A 16,562-nucleotide genomic window follows, 5' to 3' on the forward strand; every position below is an offset into this window, starting at 1 on the left:
GAGATGTGTCACCACCATGCTAAATGAGGCAACAGCTGCCATGGCGTGTGGAGGAYGTCAGCGCTGGGATGAGGCAGGAGAGCGGATGTTGCAGTGTCCGCAAGGAGGAAGGATGTGGGCACATCCGTGTTGGCCTTTTGGGCAAAGGGTGGCTGGTATGGCTGGTACCACAGCCCAGGCTCACCCACAGAGCTCAACACTCCTCTTTTGCCCCTCTGCCAGACCAGGCTCAGTACCACCGTTGGAACAGGCCAAATAGCCCACCTTGCACTCCCGTGGTCCATGGACTACCTTGAAGCCTTGCCGACTCACTCATGCTGGCCTCCATAGCCAGCACATGCTGGCAACTGGCCCTCCTCAGCTAGGTTGGTCAGGCAGAGGTAGTCACTATGCAGGAGGGCCAAAGGGGCTCTAAGTGGGGAAAATGCCCCCAAACTGCCTGGGATCAGAGGAAAGCAGAAGCTTTTGGGAGACATTATCTAAATCCAGATCTGGTTTCTTGGCCAAGGAGCCTGGAGGTGCAGTGCCAAGGTGCATGTTCATCTCCCCCTGTGCTTCTGGCATGGGAGAGCATCAAGTATCACTGTCCTAGGATGGCACTGGCTCCCATGTTCCCCACAGGATGGTGGCAGGCAGCCCTTCACATCCCACACTGGCAGTGCCAGGGGAAAAGGCTGCCCATGGAGAGCGCAGCTCTATCCCCCTGGATCCGTGCAGCTCCTGGCCCGAGGCTGGACGGAGACAAGCCCGCCGTGTTGCCACAACATGCAGCAGAGCATGCCACCTTGAGATTTTGCTACCTTCACTCTTTGCAAACAAACAGCCCCGTTGTATACAGTGCAAATACCGCAATGCGCAACCCAAACACCTGGACAAACACTGCCTGTTTGTACGGGAACTAGTCAGCTTGTGCAGGAGATGGTGCTGGGAGCAGCCTGGCATGGAGCCAGGTGCCACCATGGGAGAAGTCACGTTTCAGGAGGGAGCATGGGTGGCCATAAGTGCAAGCCCTCAGGCTGAGGGGTACACAACACCTTGGCGGGTGCTGGGGTCTGCTTTGAAGCGACCACAGCTCAGGCTTGGTGGGCCAGGAGCTGGGAGCCAAAGCCAGGGATGCGCTGGCAGTAGGCCTGGCCCTGAGTGGGATGGTGTGAGAGGATGGCAGACCCTCTGAGCAGGGAAGGGAGCATTACTTGCATGCTCTGTTCAGTGTCTTTTCTACCCTGACCAGTTACCCTCAAAAGGCTTAGGGGTGGCTCCCACGCTTCATTTAGAGCCCATTTCCACCCCAAGGAGGGCTTTCCTGCTACTTTGTTTAAATGTCCATATTCTATCCCTTACTCCTTCATTCCCCCAAGCCCTCACCATCAACCCCATTATCCTAAAACTACAACCAGATCTACTCTACATCTCTCCTCTGCCCAGAGCCTCATCCCACTGCTCCTTCCTGCCCTCCTAGCCCTGCTACCAGCTTTATTCTTGTACCAGCAGCCACTGAATTGGGCTGTCTTCATCTGGCCCCTGTTTGCAGCACACACAGAGCAGCAATGGGACCATCCCACGGTCCCACAGCAGCGGAGCCCGCGTGAGCACTTTGGTAAACCTTTGCCACCTGCAAGAGGACTGGGTATCCTGGCAGCAGGTTCACAGCAAACCACCCAGGAGGTTTATTCCTGAGGTGCTACATGCTCCCAAGGTGGGTCTGCTGCGGCAGATGCCTTGCTTTCCAGAGACTCCCTGCTCCTCTGAGCAAGTTGGGGATGGCAGATGAGGAGACATGCCTTTCCTCTGCCTGCTGCAAGGCCTGCTGGTGGTCGCAGAGGCTGGAACCTGGAAGGGTCCTGCTCTGTGAGCTGCCCTTGGCCAAGTTGCAGGACAAAGATGGGGAGGAGCTGTTGCCAAGGCAAACGAGTTGCTCTTGCTGGGCTGTGATTTCCCCAGTTGGTCACAGGAGGGAGCCTGGCCCGAGCAACAGTGTTTTCATGTCCCGAATGAACCATGGAGCACTGCATGGCCTTCGTCAGCCTTAGGGCTGCCGTGACCCCCAAGCCCTGCACCCACAGCCATGCTGCCTGCTGCACATGTCCCCCGATGTAAGTCCACTTGGGTGGAAACAGGACGCTGCGATGACCCGAGGATTTCGTTCTGGCCTTGCAGGCCAGCCCTGCACCCCTAGGCTATCCCGTCCTGAAAAAAATCGTTCCCTGCCTTGCCAGGCATATGCCACACATGTTCTCTCCTCTGTTGGATGTCCTGTCCTCCTTACCTCTCCAACACACTCCTCCTTCTACATCCCAAATTCCCACTTTGTTCTTCCATTTTAACACTGGCCCTTTTTTCCCACTTCCCCTGTCTTCTTCAGGCACAAGGCAGTGGGCGATAGCTTGGGTGCTCCACAGAGCTCCTATCTTAGGGGAACCCACTGCTGCCTTGGCCACCTCCGGTTGGGCTTCATGCCCCAGCATGGTTGTTTGCTCTGCGATAAGACTGTTTGCTAAGGAGTGTGCCATGGCATGTGAACGGGCAGTTTGCATACCACGCACTCTGCGGCAACTTTCATGCAGCCTGCTAGCAGCCACCTGTGCAGGTCGCATGGAAAAGCTGAGCTGTGGTTTGCTTTGAGGGCAGAGGTGAATGCCATCAGAGGGGTGTGCATGTTGGCGTGGACCACAGGGTAGATCCCAGCCTCCAGTACCCAGCCCTGTTCCAGACGTTCCCAGAGGAGTGGCTGGGGAAGCTGGAGCCTGGAGCAGCTGCTGCTTTCCCTATGCAACATCTTTTCATGTCACAAGCGAGGGCCATGATGCAAACAGAGCGCTTTAGCGAAGACGGCTTTGCAAGGCACAGCCGCAGTGCAAAAGGAATGCAGGAACCCAGAAAGATCGTGTTTGTACTGGGATTTGTTTTCTACCTGGTTTTCAATACACCGCTGCAAGGAGAGGAGATGAAAGACATCTGTAAACATCTTTATCTTTTCCAAGGTGTTTCCTTGATATATTGGACAGGGCTTTGAGCTTGGCCTCTGCCTCAGTTCTTCTTGAATGACCAAGTTTTTTCAGTCTTTTTTCTCCTCTGTTTGCAAAAGGTCTTTTCACACAGTAGCCAGAGAGAAAGGCAGTTTGGAGAACAGGAAAAAAATGCATTCATAAACCCACTGGAACTGGCACAGGCCCAAGGCCAGGAATAGCCCCTGAAACCACTCTGACACTGGCAGGGTAACAGGCTGGCAGTGTCTGCCCAATTTCAGCCAGTTAGCAAGGGCTGACCTATCTTGAGCAAGAGTCATGAAAGTGTTTCCAGGGCATAACAACACTTTTATTGGCCTCACTATTACCATACACACACAGGAGCCGTGCTGCAGCCTTGATGGGCTGTGGATGGAAGCAAGGCAAAGCTGCAAAAGCAGCAATATCAGCTGTTTGATCAGATGAGAAGAGGGGCAGGGCTTCAGAGCACACCAATCTTCTTGCAGGTCTTCCTGAGGTCTCATTAGTAGAGTTTGAATGCTCTGATGATGGTGCTGAGGCTGGGAGAGGGCTCAGTCCTGCAGGACTCACAGCTGGCTCCTTTGCTCCCCAGATGCAAGGACCATAGGGCAGCAAGGCAGAGAGTTTGCAGGCAGGATAAGGCAGGTGAGTGTGCAGAAACTCATCCTGAGGTTTAGAGCAGGTGAGCTTGTAACGCCTACATTCTTGGAAGCCAGTAGAAGGTCTTCAGGCCATGAGGGCTGTTGGTGGCCGCAGGAGGGCTTTAGGATGCAGATGGGAGAGGTTGGAAGGAGGTGGACAGGAATGACAGATGCAAAAGGTTTGCTGCTTAAGAGAAAAAGGCCAAAAAACACCAGCCCTGCCCTGTCCCAGGGGCACAGATGAAGGATTTCAGGGTCTGCTTCATATCTCTAAGCAGAAAACCAGAGGAAAAAGCCAACCCACTCCTTTGTTACCAACTGACAGGTACAGCTGCTCATCCCACTAGTCCCATCAAGACTGCCTCTGTGCCTAGGTATCAGTCAGGAAATATGGCGACTTAAATTCAGCCCTGGTTCACCAGGCAAAAGTGAGACCTGACACATCTCATCATGTCTAGGTGGGGGGGGGGGGGGGGGGGGGTTGGACTAGATGATCTCCAGAGGTCCCTTCCAACCTTACTGATTCTGTGATTCTGTATGTCATCCCTAAGGGCTGCACAGCCCAACCAGGAGAGTGTGCTTCCAATGTTACGTGGTCTTCTAGGTCTCTTTGCATGAACCATAGCCTCAAAACACAACTCTTTACAGCTGCCCACCCTCTGAGCCAGAGACATAAACATTTTGTGTAGATTCAGAAGTGCAATAAAAAAAGTCTCCTTCACAAATGATGGACCTGCTGCCTTCCTGTCCTAACTTGCTCACTGGCTTTTTATTGCAACAGGGAAGTCAGCAAACACACCTCCTACAAGTCTCACACATCAGCTGTGTAAGACCTCTCAGGGGGATTTTGGTGGCATGTGTCAGGGAACGCCGAGGGAAGCAAACCCCTTTTYGAAGCAGTTACATAACTAGGAAACAAATAGCATGAGAGTCTTCGAGGCAACCAACACCTTTGTCGGTCAGATCAGCAGGAATCGCTGCGTTGTGATGAACTCATCTCGCCTGCACTAGCAGTTCTGGCTGCCAAATATTTTAAGGCTGATGATGACTGGAGGAGCCGGAAGAAACAACATCCAGCAAACAATTGCAAAAGTCAAGTTTGAGCAAGAATGAGGGTGGGGGGGGGGTTTTACCAAATCCGGTAGTATTCCTTGGAGACAACAACAACAATCACAGGAATATTTAATCACACTGCTCCTGGGCCTCACTAAACTGAAACTGGCACCAGGGTTCAGGACTTGGGAATTGGATCTGCCACAAGGAACAATCAGGGGGATGTGGCCATCCCAAATGTGACCTGGAACAATGCAAAGCCGCCTTGCTTGCCCTACACTTGGCATCATCGCTGTTTTCTAGCCTGTCACCTGAGATGAAAACGAGGCCAAACAAAACAAGAGTCAAAGTGATTCTCAGCACGATAAAAGAGATGGATTGAAACATAGCCAGCCCCCAAACACAAATGCCACAGACCAGAACCAAGCACCACAACACCAGGAGCCAGGGAAATCAGCTAATTAAGACAGGTTCATGTAGGATTGCGAGATGAAGCCATGAATCAACCTGTTTAATGGGCTCCCCATGTAGGCACAGAGGTGGCTCTGGGCCTTCTGTTCTCCAGCAAGAAAGATCTCTACCATCTTCTCCGACTGCCCTGCAGACTGTCCTCCTGTCTCCAGTTTTGGGTGGCACGGGAATGAAGTGCACATGGGTGAAATTCTGTCCCCTAACAGGATGTCTTCTCCATTGCTAATGGCAGAAGTAGGTTACAGCTCCGAACAGGAATTGTGCGATGGTCTTGTTGCAGGGTGAGCAAGAGGCTTTTTCTAAACCATTTGTTCTCCTCTACAGTTTTAGCACAGCCCTCTTACTGATTCCAGCTCTGTTGGACAGCAGAGCATCCTTGGGCTCTTCGCTGTTCCCACTGTCGCACTGACGGGGCGTCCAGCCCTGCTCACTCCCGCACTGAGGGCAGTGGTGGTGGTATCAGTGTGGCTGGRCTCGAAGGACCTCTCATCTCTGTCAGTGACAGTGACAGAGCACTAGAACAGGTTGCCCAGAGAGGCTGTGGAGTCTCCTCTGGAGATACTCAAAACCCGCAAGGACACGATCCTGTGCGACGTGCTCTAAGTGACCCTGCCTGAGCAGGAGGGTTGGACTAGGTGATCTCCAGAGGTCCCTGCAGCCTCAGCTGCTCTGCGATTCTGCGAGTGCTGCGGGTGCTGCRGGATCCGGCTGCCGTGAAAGCTGCGGCGCAGATCCCAGCCGAGAGCGTGAGGAGCGGCACGGGCAGCCTGCCGGCTCCCTGCAGCCGCCACGCCGGCGGCACGGCTGGGCCGCCCGTGCTCAGCCCGCGGAAGGTGGGGCGGGGGGGGCGGGGCCCAGGAGGTGGCGGGGCGCCCCGCAGCCACGCCCTCGGGCGGGGACTCGGGGGGTGGGCAGAGGCGCAGCACCGCCCCGCCGCCTTCTAGCTGCGGCGGCGCCGGGCGCGCGGGAGTCGCGGCCGGCGCGGGGTCGGGCGCAGCACGTGGGCGCGGAGCGGAGCGAGCCCGGCGGAACGCGGCATGGAGGCACGGGTGGTGCTGGTGGCGCTGCACGCGCTGCTGGCCGCAGGTGAGGGCGCGGGGGCCGCGGGCGCACCGGGGGCTGCGCCGCGCCGCGCCGCTCTCGCTGACCGTGTGTCCCTTCCCTCCGCAGCGTGCGCGGCGGCGGCGGCGGGCGGGCTCGGCCGCGACGTGCTGCACAACGAGGTGCTCCACAAGGGCGGCGGCGGGGCGCCGGTCCCGGCCACGGCGCCGCTGCTGCTGCGCGGCAGCCCCGAGAAGGAGGGCGGCGGAGCGGCCTCCGGGGACGACTTGAGCGAGCTGCCGAGAGGTACTGGCGGAGCGGGGCTTGGCTGGGACGGGCCTGGCGGGGAGAGAGGGGGGCGGTGGCCGCTCCGGCTCGGCCAGGAGGGAGAGCTCGGCTCGGCACCCGAGGGTGCCCCTGCCCTGCGGTGGCAGCCCTGGGTGCCCCCAGGGCGTGTGCGTGGTGTTTGGGTGTTGGCAGCCCCTCGCTTGGCATGTGGGGCCATCCCTAGTGCCCCTGGCACGGCAGTCCTGAGGCTCCCAAGTGAAGGGGGTTGGCAGCCGTGGCCCTGCCATCACGCCCCGCGAAAGGAGAACCCTCCTGGTGCCCGTGGCACCCTTTGCCTGCTGGTGTTGCCCACTGGCTGTGCGTGCCTGTCCATACTGCCTTTGCCGCCTTCCAGATAGCGGTGGCTGCAGGGGAGGGGACTGCTGTGACTCACCCAACGCCCACGGGGTGGCTGCTCCTCATACCTAGCTGGGGTTAGTCACCCGGCGGCCTCTTCTCTGGAGGCGTTGGGGACACGGCTCCTCTGTTAGACTCTCTGTGCGTTTGTGCTTGGGTGCCTGGGTTGGGAGGAGGGCATGTCCTGGTGACTCCCATGGAGGTTGTGCTATTGCTGGGTGGGAAGGGTGACTGAGGCCAGTGCAACCTTGTGCATGTGGCATGCTGAGGTCGGTAGCCTGGCACGAGGAGCTCCGCTCTGTATAATATTTGCCCTCCTCACTTCTCTCATTTTTTTTTCCTCTTTGCTTTCTGGCTGCCTGGTCCTGTCAGACTGGAGTGCTAACACTCAGCTTTGCAAAACCAGGCTGATCGCTCAAGTCTAAGGGGGTTCTGCCCTTGAGAAATGCCCCTTTTCTTGATGGAGATGCAGTAAGAGAGCGAGGAGACGCAAGCTCCATCTGCCCTCCAGGCATTCCTCCAATGAGGGAATCCTGTCCTAGAGCAAGTGCTTTCACAGGCATGGGAATGGAGGACCACAGCAGGGTGGGCTGATGGGGCTCTGGCTTTTGGGGTGCGGGGTGCGAGGTATCTGCTGAATCAGCATTGCACAATCAGCTTGTTGCAGCATCTGAGAACACTTTTGTGATGCTTTGAGCTAAGTTATAGCCAGAGAAACAGAGAAATCTGGCTTCTGTGCCAGAGGCACCTTTTGCTCTGTGTTCCAGCCCTGAGGATGACAGATTTTTTCCCCCCCCCCCCCCCCCCAACACAGATCTGTGGCATCCCCTCTGCTTCTGTGGCATCCCCCTGCCTATCTGGACTGGACCAGTTTCCCCCTTCTTACCAGCAAGATCATGCAAATCCTCTGTGGATTTGCTGCTCAGGGACATGGGACAGTGCTCCAGGGACAAGGGTCGATGCCAGAGAAGGGCAGCAGTGAGGGAGGCTGGAGGGTCAGCAGCACCGCTCCTGTCCCTCTGATAGCATATATCTGCGAGGAGCTCTCTGTGGCAGGGAGATAATCCACAGGGAAGGGGACAGCTACAGCCACCAGCCTGGGGCAAGTCCCAGGGCCCCATGTCTCACACAGATCTAGGGGTTTCTCCAAGCCGCAGAGTTTCCCAGAGTATCGGTTTTTCCAGGTCTAGCTTGAAGGATCTTGAAGTTGTGCAATAACTTCCTAGGCATGTACACTAATGGTGCGTCGTGGCAAGAGAGGCGCTCACACAGGGAGGAAGGTTACGCACGCTGAGGGTTTGGTTATGTGCGGAAGTTGTTGAGAAAACATTAGGCGTGTTAAAACTTGCCAGGTTAAACTCGGCTTCCCTTTTCCCCTAGCTCCTTCCATGCAGTACGTGATTTAGTTTGTATTTTCCCAGCTTTGCAGGAGCTCTTAATGCCATGGTTTGGAGGAGGGGCTGGAAAGTGTCTCTCCAAGCAGCAAGTGCTCTTTCAGCACCTTGTGAGATCAAGCTGGGATTGATTTTTTTTTTTCCTTTCTTTTATTTTTTGGGGGAAGGGGGGCATCTGTCCATCTTAAACTATTCCAGTAATGTTGTTGGTTTCACTTTGTGTCTGTGGAGAGCATCTAAGGAGTTCAGTGCTCTGGTTCCCACCAGCCGGCATAGCCAACTTGGCAGGGAGCTGGCCTTGCACTGAAAACCACAGAATTCTGCGCTGCAATTAAAAATACCTCTGTAATTCATGGGAATGCTTCCTTTGCCATCTGCTTGGTTCTGCAAAATCAAAAATTGACCTGGGCTTGCTCTTTTAATCCTGCTCTTGTCCTGTATGCAAGCCATCATTGTAACCACAGGAAGGGGAGTCCATCAGAATCATGAATGGGCTCTTACAAAAGACCATGCTGATCAGGGAAATAAAAGCTAGATAAAGACGCAATTAGCAGTCTTCTGTGTCCAGTGGAAACTGGTGTATATAATAGTAACATTTGAGATGCATAAAGCCCTGTTTTTTCTCCTGGTTGGTTACTTGTGCCCATATTTCCTTTTGAATTGTTCTGATGAATCAGAAAGGCCATGATATTTGTGAAAATCTTGGGGGGAGGGGAGGATGGAAAAACCTCTGCTTGGGGGCAGATTGCTGAACAAAAGGCTGTGCAAATGCCAGGGCAGAGCTGGCTACAGAGTCCAGGGCTTGCTGCTCTCTTTTGCTTTCAAATGAAAAATTGGGGTGATAAGTGTGTTCTCCTTTCAAAATTGTCTTCCAGTTGCTTTCTTGTCAAAGCCTCAAGGTCTGGTTACTCCCAAGAAAAAAGGGAACGGGAATAAAAGAAGAAAGGGAAAAGGCCTGGGGAAGAAGAGAGACCCATGTCTGCGAAAGTACAAGGACTTCTGCATTCACGGTGAATGCAAGTACATCAAAGAGCTTGGTGCTCCATCCTGCATGTGAGTTGCTGTTGTGTGCCTGTGCCGGGGAAGCCTTAGTCATTGTTCCTTGAATTCTCTAGGCTGCACAGAGGAAGAGCGTAGGAGATATTTTTAGTGCATGTTCCCCGTCTGTGTGGAGACRGCTCTGACTTTGCATTCTGTGTGCTTCTTGAGCCTGTGTCACTTGGCAAACGGGAAACTTTGGCATCTGCTCTGGCCTTGTTTCTGTCTTTTGAACAAGCCCCACCAAAATCCCTCATGGCCTGGGACTCGGAGCAGCCCCTGTCCCACGAGAGCTCCACGTCAAGCCCACGGGATGTCAGTCAGGCTCGCGATACAGTGAGCTCCCGCCCTGGCAGAGCTCACAGGAATGTGGACTCGTGTGCCAGGGATCAGCTGCCTGGCTGCTGTCCAAAAGTTGGCTTCCTGTGATCTTGGTGGCTTAGGTTCAGAGTGGAAGCCCAAGTACCTGGCCCTCTGAAGTGGGCTGTGAGTCTCATCTGAGGCCTTCTTTAGGTCTGGCTTGAGAGATCCTCTCCTGGCTCAATAACCCCATGTCCTTTGCCCTGTCCCTTATTACTGGGAGCTCCTGCTGAGAGCTGGGTAGCTCCTGGGGCCCAGGGCTGACTGGGGATGGAGATGAGAGGTGGGTGTTGCACCTGTGAAGATACTAGCTTCCCCTGCAAGGACATGTAACAAATGGCCCCTTGTTCCACGTGTGGCACGTGGCTCTTGTGCAGTGATGCTCTCAAGAGTGAGAGCTGGGGAATGAGAATGGGCTCGTTCYCTCTCTCTCCTCACTGCATCCCCATACCAAGTGGAAGGCTGAGCTCTGCCATGGTACTTGGAGAGCAGCCACARCCTGCGTCGGACAGAGGTAGTGCCTTGGGGGGGGGCAGCCAGCCAATGCCATGTCCAGTGAAGGATGGGGCTGTGCACCCTGTTAGGAGCAGCATGCTCCTCCTCCCACATCTGTGGGCTGCAGGTAGGGAGCAGGGGGGAGACGAGGCAAGTGGAGGAGAAAGGTTTGCTCACTGCCTGGGCACCTGGATCCAGCTGCTGCTACCTTGGGTAATGCCGTAGACACAAGTTTGATCCCCACTGACATGGGCAGGGTTTGAGCTGTGGATATAAGAGGCTTTGTTCTTTGCTGGCAATCCCCTGAGCCACCCAGCCCTGTGTCCAGAGCCTGGGGAAGATAATAGCTCCCTGGCTTATAGTGTCCAGAAGCTCTTGTGTCCTGGAATCCGCAGGGATCAGGGTCTGCACAGCTGCTTGAACCGCTTAGTTTCACTGTGCCTGGAAACTGTCACAAAGTCATTGCTGGGTCCTTGGGCAAGGGGATTGGGACTGCCAGCAAGAAGATCTCTGCTGGATTGGCTTTTACTGCTGACCCAGCGTGCTGCAGAGCACAGTCCTTCTGGTTCCTGCCTGCCGCTGGGCAGCCCCTTCCCAAGTTCCTCCTGAGCAGTCACCGGTTTCCTGGGGCTGAAAGAAGTTCTAGAGCAAGGGCAAGTCTGAAGGGAGCTGACCCAATGCTCTCAATCTGGACTCTGTGTCTGGAGCTAGCTGGGGCTCTCAAGCCTGATGACCCATCTCTGGGTTATCCCTTTAGAGCTGTTCCTTGTGGGTTTAGGATGAGTGGCCCATCCCCCCTTGGGATCCCTAGTGTGGCAGTTCCGGAGCTGGGATTTGCAGCTTTCCTCATCTGAAGCAGGCTCAAGCTGTCTCTGCTGCTCTGGGAGCTCTGCGAGGCTTCGATCTTCTCCTGTAAAGAGGCCTGAGACACCTGGTTTCACTTGATTTGTGATTGCTCATGCAGTCACTGTTTCAGTGGCTGGGAGCAGTTCAGYTGCAGCTAGCTGGCTCTGACCATGCTGCCTGTGTTGCACTACCTTTTTGATCTTTACTTCCTGTGGCTGGCCCCAGGGCTTAGGTGAGCTGGGGATGATGCCTCAGCCCAGGTCCTTGAGCACTGCTGAGAGGTGGCTCTATCTCTGCCTGTGTCCAAAGCAGCCATCTGGGGCAGAAGGTGATGTTGGTGTGTGGCATGGTATTCCTGGAGCTCTCCGTAAGCTCAGCGAGCCAGGCAGGAGGTCTGGATTGAGTCCGCATGTTGGAGATAAGCTCATGTCCCTGCCCAGATCTGCTGAGGGTATGTGGCGTTGAGTTTATTCAGCTGGTTACATCAATAGGCGTTGACTCACAAGGAGGGTTTGGGTGGCTGCCTCACAGCTCCGAGGGGAACTTTATTTCTGCTACATGAGCAACATCCCGAGCCTGCAGGGCACTTGGACTTCTCTGTTAGCTCTGGCTGGCTGAGAGCATTGGAGAAACCTGCTTGGAGGGAAGTGCTGAGCTTTGGCCCATCTCTAGAGGTTATTTCCCACTTCCTTGCGCAGAACCTCACCTTTGCAGAAAGCAGGTGGCATGGTTTGCTGTGCCATGGGTGGTTGCATGCCACACTCCTGTGTGCCATGGGCAGCCATGTCTTGCCCTCAGTGGTCCCCTCCTGCAGCCCTTGTTGTGTCTGACATCTGTGTGTGAGGGGACTGGCTGTCATGCGGAGGTGGTCCAACCAGCCTAGCTCTACTTTGTAGGCTATTGGGAAGAACCTGGACCCCAATGCCTTGCACTATGGGGAAGGCCATGGCCTTACTGGGCATCTTAATACAATGCTTGGGACAGAGATACAGAGCAAGAGAACTTAACAGTGAGGCAGAAGGACAAGGCGGGCACCAGACCTCCTGGCTTAGGGTGGGGTAGGACTGTGGCTCAAAGAGGCAACTGTGCCTCACAGCAGAATATGCTGATGCCCTGTTGTGCTTGATCATGACTGTTCTTTAAAACTTTCCTTCTTGCCCAGATGCCAGCCAGGATATCATGGYGAGAGATGTCATGGCCTCTCACTCCCCGTGGAGCATCCCCCCAGCACATATGACCACACCACTGCACTGGCTGTTGTTGCTGTGGTCCTATCCTCCTTGTGTCTCATCATCATTGCAGCTCTGCTGATGCTGAGGTAAGCAGGATGGGGGCTGTGCTGTCAGAACCATCACCCAGGAAGGGCTATGGGCAGGGGATTGTGACAGGGGGCATTCCATGCTCTGAGCATCTTTTCTTGGCCTCCCAGGTGCCACAAAAGGGGTGTCTATGATGTAGAAAATGAAGAGAAAATCAAGCTGGGCATCACTGTGAACCACTGAGGATGCCGGGCGCTGGCAAGGTAAGACTGTGGCTTACCATGGGGCTTGGGTGCTGTAGAGTGTTCAGATGCTCAGTTTGTTCCTTCTGGCTTTCCCAGCATGGGGAGAATACCATGTCTTGGCTTATTAATCCTGCACTGGAGTCAAACAGCGCTCAAAGGTGGTCTGAGTCTGGGGAATCTGTTAGCAGGATTTAGCCCAAGTCCTTCTGGCTGAGCCCTGGATGCTGCAGGTGGCTCCAGCTGCCCCTTTTCCTTTCTTCCCCTCCTTCTTGGAGCCCCGATATCCCTCTTGCTCATACAGGCAAAAATACTTCCTTTTCACTCCCACTTGCCATTTGCTTTTTACTTGCTCCAACTTCATGCCTTGCAGCTGGGCATGGGAGTGTCTTACTACTGGGTCCATACTATGTAACTGGATAGTTGAGTGTGCCCCACCCCAGAGGAGGCCACATAACAGTGGTGGCTGGGTTGGTGGCTTGTAGTTTTCCTTTTCTGGGCCAAACTCTGACATTAAGTGTGCTCCCATTTACACTACAGCTATTTCTCTTTTTAATCAAGGAAAATACTTTATTCCTTGTGGGATGAAGTACTGTCTTCTAAGGGTTTCTGTAAGGTTGCTTATTACTTGGTGGGCAATGTTTGGGGAGAGATTTTTACTGTTGATATGACTTGATTTGCAATGAGTTGTGTTTTGGGCAAGGGGCTTCAGAGCAAGTTTTTCATTGCCGTTCCCCCTCCTCCCCCCCCCCCCCCCCCCCCCCCCCCAAAAAAAAAAAAGGAAGGGTGGAGGGAAGATATGTTGATGGGAGAGGGAAAACACTGTGGTCCCTGGATGGAAGCCATAGAGGAAACGATGTGTGATGGCTAGTTACAGTTCTCCCCTGGCATCCTGCCTTGGAGACTTCTGGGCCTCATCCCACAAGGCATCAAGTGCCTTTGACTACTGCTGGGGTTTCTGCAGCAACCAGAACCCTCCTCTCTGGGCGGGATGGGACTCCAGAAACTGTTCAGCTCTGCAGCCAGGAGCAGTGGAGGGCAGTGTTCTTTGCCAGGTACCTGGCACAAGACTGCAAAACTAACTTGCCTGTGATGCTATTCCAGGAGTCGGCACTAAAGCAGTTCTACCTCCTGGAAGACACAAACCACGGAGCCAGCACAATCCCTGGGACCTCCGCAGCACATCAGGGGCTTACTGGAATGGCAGGACAGCACCTGGTTTGCAGCTTTGGTCAGGCAGTGGTGTCACTGCAGCAAGCTCAGCGGCAGGATGAAAGAGGCACAGGAGAGACCCTMTCTGCGGGGTAGGCTTTCCTGCTGTGCTGCAGAGCTGGCCAGGGTGGCTTTGCGGACAGGCAGGAGGGACCTACTGGCCATCGGCAGAGGGGTTACCCAGCAGCTCAGGGCTGCCCACTGCAGCGCACAACGAGGAACAAACTGTGAAAGGCTGAAGAGATTGGGCCGGGGGCTTTCTTAGGTGCAGGAGGGGAGGGGGGTAACAGCTATTTAACAAGATATTTTTCATTTTTAAATTATATATTTATTTTAGATAAACTGTACATAGTATTTATATTTATTAGAGGTCTGGCCCTGAAACCTTTATGTAGGACAAGACAACAAGGTCAGACCTCTCTTATTTTTAAGTGCAATGTAATATTCTAATAAATAACACTTTGTAACAAACACTTGGGTTGTTAATTTAATGATGGGTGGAAAGGAGTTGGATCTCTGAAAACTGTAACAACATGCCTGCCTTGATAGGGTATCTCAAATATTGAGGTGTATCTGTCATAAATCTGGAGTAAGCTGCAGAATCTGCTGGACCTGCTTGTGCTGTCCTCCAAGGTGCAGCAGAGCAAAATTGAGTGCTCCTGCTGAAGCTGAGTAGAGTTCTACTCTGGTGCCAGTTTGGCCATTCTTACTGCTCTTTTCAGCCTGATAAATGTAAATAGGACTGATTTCTGGTTTTAAGCCAGTATTAGGCTAAAACTCAAAAGTGAACTCTCACAGCTACCCAGCACCCCTTCCCTCACAGAAGATTTTGGTTGTTCCTGGTGTGGCTAAAGGCCTCAGTTGCTGTAGGCCTCTAAGGGCCAGAGTTGTTCCTGTGAGCATYGTTCCAGACAGTGGTTGGGAACTGGTCCCAAGTAGGCAGTATAAGTAACACCTCAAATCACTTGTTTCCTCTTCTTTGAGCTTCCTCTAGAAAAGCCAAGAGGAGTGTGAGCTGATGGCTCCAGCAGAGAGCCTCAAAGCAGAGAAAAATGGCTGCCTCCCTGCAGGAAATCTGCTTTCCTCCAGCCCCTTTTGATCTAGTAGATGCTGAACCAAGTTTTCAAAGGGGAATTTTCCACTTGTGTTCCTACAACTTGCCCTGAAGCAGGGGAAGTTTGCAGAGCTTTTTTTTTTCTTTTTTTTCTTTTTTTTTCTTTAGCTCTGGCAAAGCATAAAACAGGCTTTCCAGTCATTGGTTGCTGGTGGAAGGGGGTGATAAGGAAGTAATCTTATTAGTTCATTCCTCCTGAACAGCTGGCAAGTTTTAATGTAGCAGAACCTGGGGCGTGGGAAGGGGGAATGAAGCAATTGCTTGGCTCTCCAGGGCTTCCCAAGATAGAAGAGCTGAAGCATGTGGCTGTGGCAGAAAGGAAGCTGGCGGGTAGTGAGGGATAACCTTGTATGTTATCACCTGGATAGCAGCTGCCAGGAGCTTTCACTGTGGTTCAAATTCCAGAGCTGGGGAAGCAAGCTTCTGGTTCTGCTTTGGGCCATCCCAGACCTTAATGCTGTAGGAAGGCTGGTTGAACTGGAGTCTCCAAACTTTGGGCCTTTTGAATATTTATTAAGCATATAATGTCTCTGATTGCTGCCCAGGAGGCTCTTCTGCTCTGAGTCAGCATGCCAAGTCCTTGCCTTCCTGCAGTGCCACTGCTCTAGGGCTGTTGGCTCTGCTATGCTGGAGTTTCCCACACCAACCTCCAGGCCCTTTCTGCCTTCCTTGGCCTGGCCACCCAGAGCCCTAGGGCAGGCAAAGCTGGCCAGGCCAAGCAGGCACTGGAAAGAGCTCAGACAGAAGGTTTTTCTGTAGACAGCTGGCATTTTTATGCTGATTTTTTTGCTCTGGCTGCGAAGCAGTGAGCGGGAGGCTTGGAAGCGAGGGTAAGAGTCTTTGTAAAGCCCAGCCAGGCTGACAGCAGGAATTGCTGACCTGAAGCAGGCAGGGATCCCAGCCCAGGGTGCTCTGCATGGGGAGCGTGGGGGTAAAGAGGAGATACCTGCCCCCCTGCCATGACCCAGTCTGTGATGGAGCAAAGGTCACCACCGCTGAGGGGGAAAGCAAGCTATAGGGCACCTCCTTAGACTATCAAACTAGCCCCTGGCTTTGGATCTGCTCCATGGGAGTGACATTGGCCAGCCACAGCTCCTTCCCTATCTGGGTGGTATCAGAGAGGAGGAAGATGCTCCCAGCACAGCTGGGGCACTGGGCTGGCTGGGAGGGACAGCTCTCAGGGCAGGAGCTTTCTCAGTGCAAGCCACGCAGTACTGCATGGGGCCCATTGTGGGCATGGGGAAGAGTGCGGGCAGGCATCAGGACCGAGTCATGGTTTCCACATTGCCTGGAGCCCAGCTGCATCTGCACTTCTCTTTCAGTCCAAGGGTGTATTCTGGTCTGCTTTGCTCCTCTGCAGGCCCCTGGTGCAGGCTGGCTGCTCGGGACTGGTGATTCAGTGGGACAAGAGAGATGGGAGATGCGTTTTGAAGACGGGGCAAGTGAAAAGCTAGCTGCATCCATGAGATAGCTCCCAACCTTGGTGATGCCCAACTCCTGTGAAAAGCCACAAGGTGCTCCTGGGGGACACTGTGTGCTGGAAGGTGCTAGGATTGCACCAAATATGCAGCAGTCTGGTGGCCTGGCGATCATCTGTGTAACAGCCAGTCTGTGTCCATGGTCCCTTAGATGGAAGCTCAGGCACAGGCACTGAGGCTGCCTGAGCAATGGAGAGAGGCACCTGGGTGCTGGGCCCCTCCAGGGGCTGCCTGAGTCTATATCCCA

General features: G+C 54.1%; 1 protein-coding gene across 1 annotated transcript; it reads left to right on the plus strand.

Annotated features, from left to right (window-relative positions):
* The first annotated feature begins 6,109 nt into the window (after nucleotides 1-6,109).
* On the plus strand, nucleotides 6,110-14,194 carry HBEGF (heparin binding EGF like growth factor). The gene is made up of 6 exons (XM_085307721.1): nucleotides 6,110-6,238; nucleotides 6,323-6,499; nucleotides 9,147-9,324; nucleotides 12,173-12,328; nucleotides 12,440-12,532; nucleotides 13,616-14,194. The coding sequence occupies exons 1-5, from the start codon at nucleotides 6,190-6,192 to the stop codon at nucleotides 12,510-12,512; spliced, it is 633 nt and encodes a 210-aa protein (XP_085163847.1). The 5' UTR covers nucleotides 6,110-6,189; the 3' UTR covers nucleotides 12,513-12,532; nucleotides 13,616-14,194.
* Nucleotides 14,195-16,562: the final 2,368 nt, after the last annotated feature.

Source organism: Rhea americana, unplaced genomic scaffold, assembly GCF_003343005.1.
Source record: "Rhea americana isolate MKP2758 unplaced genomic scaffold, rheAme1 scaffold_262, whole genome shotgun sequence".
NCBI classification, from domain to species: Eukaryota; Metazoa; Chordata; class Aves; order Rheiformes; family Rheidae; genus Rhea; species Rhea americana.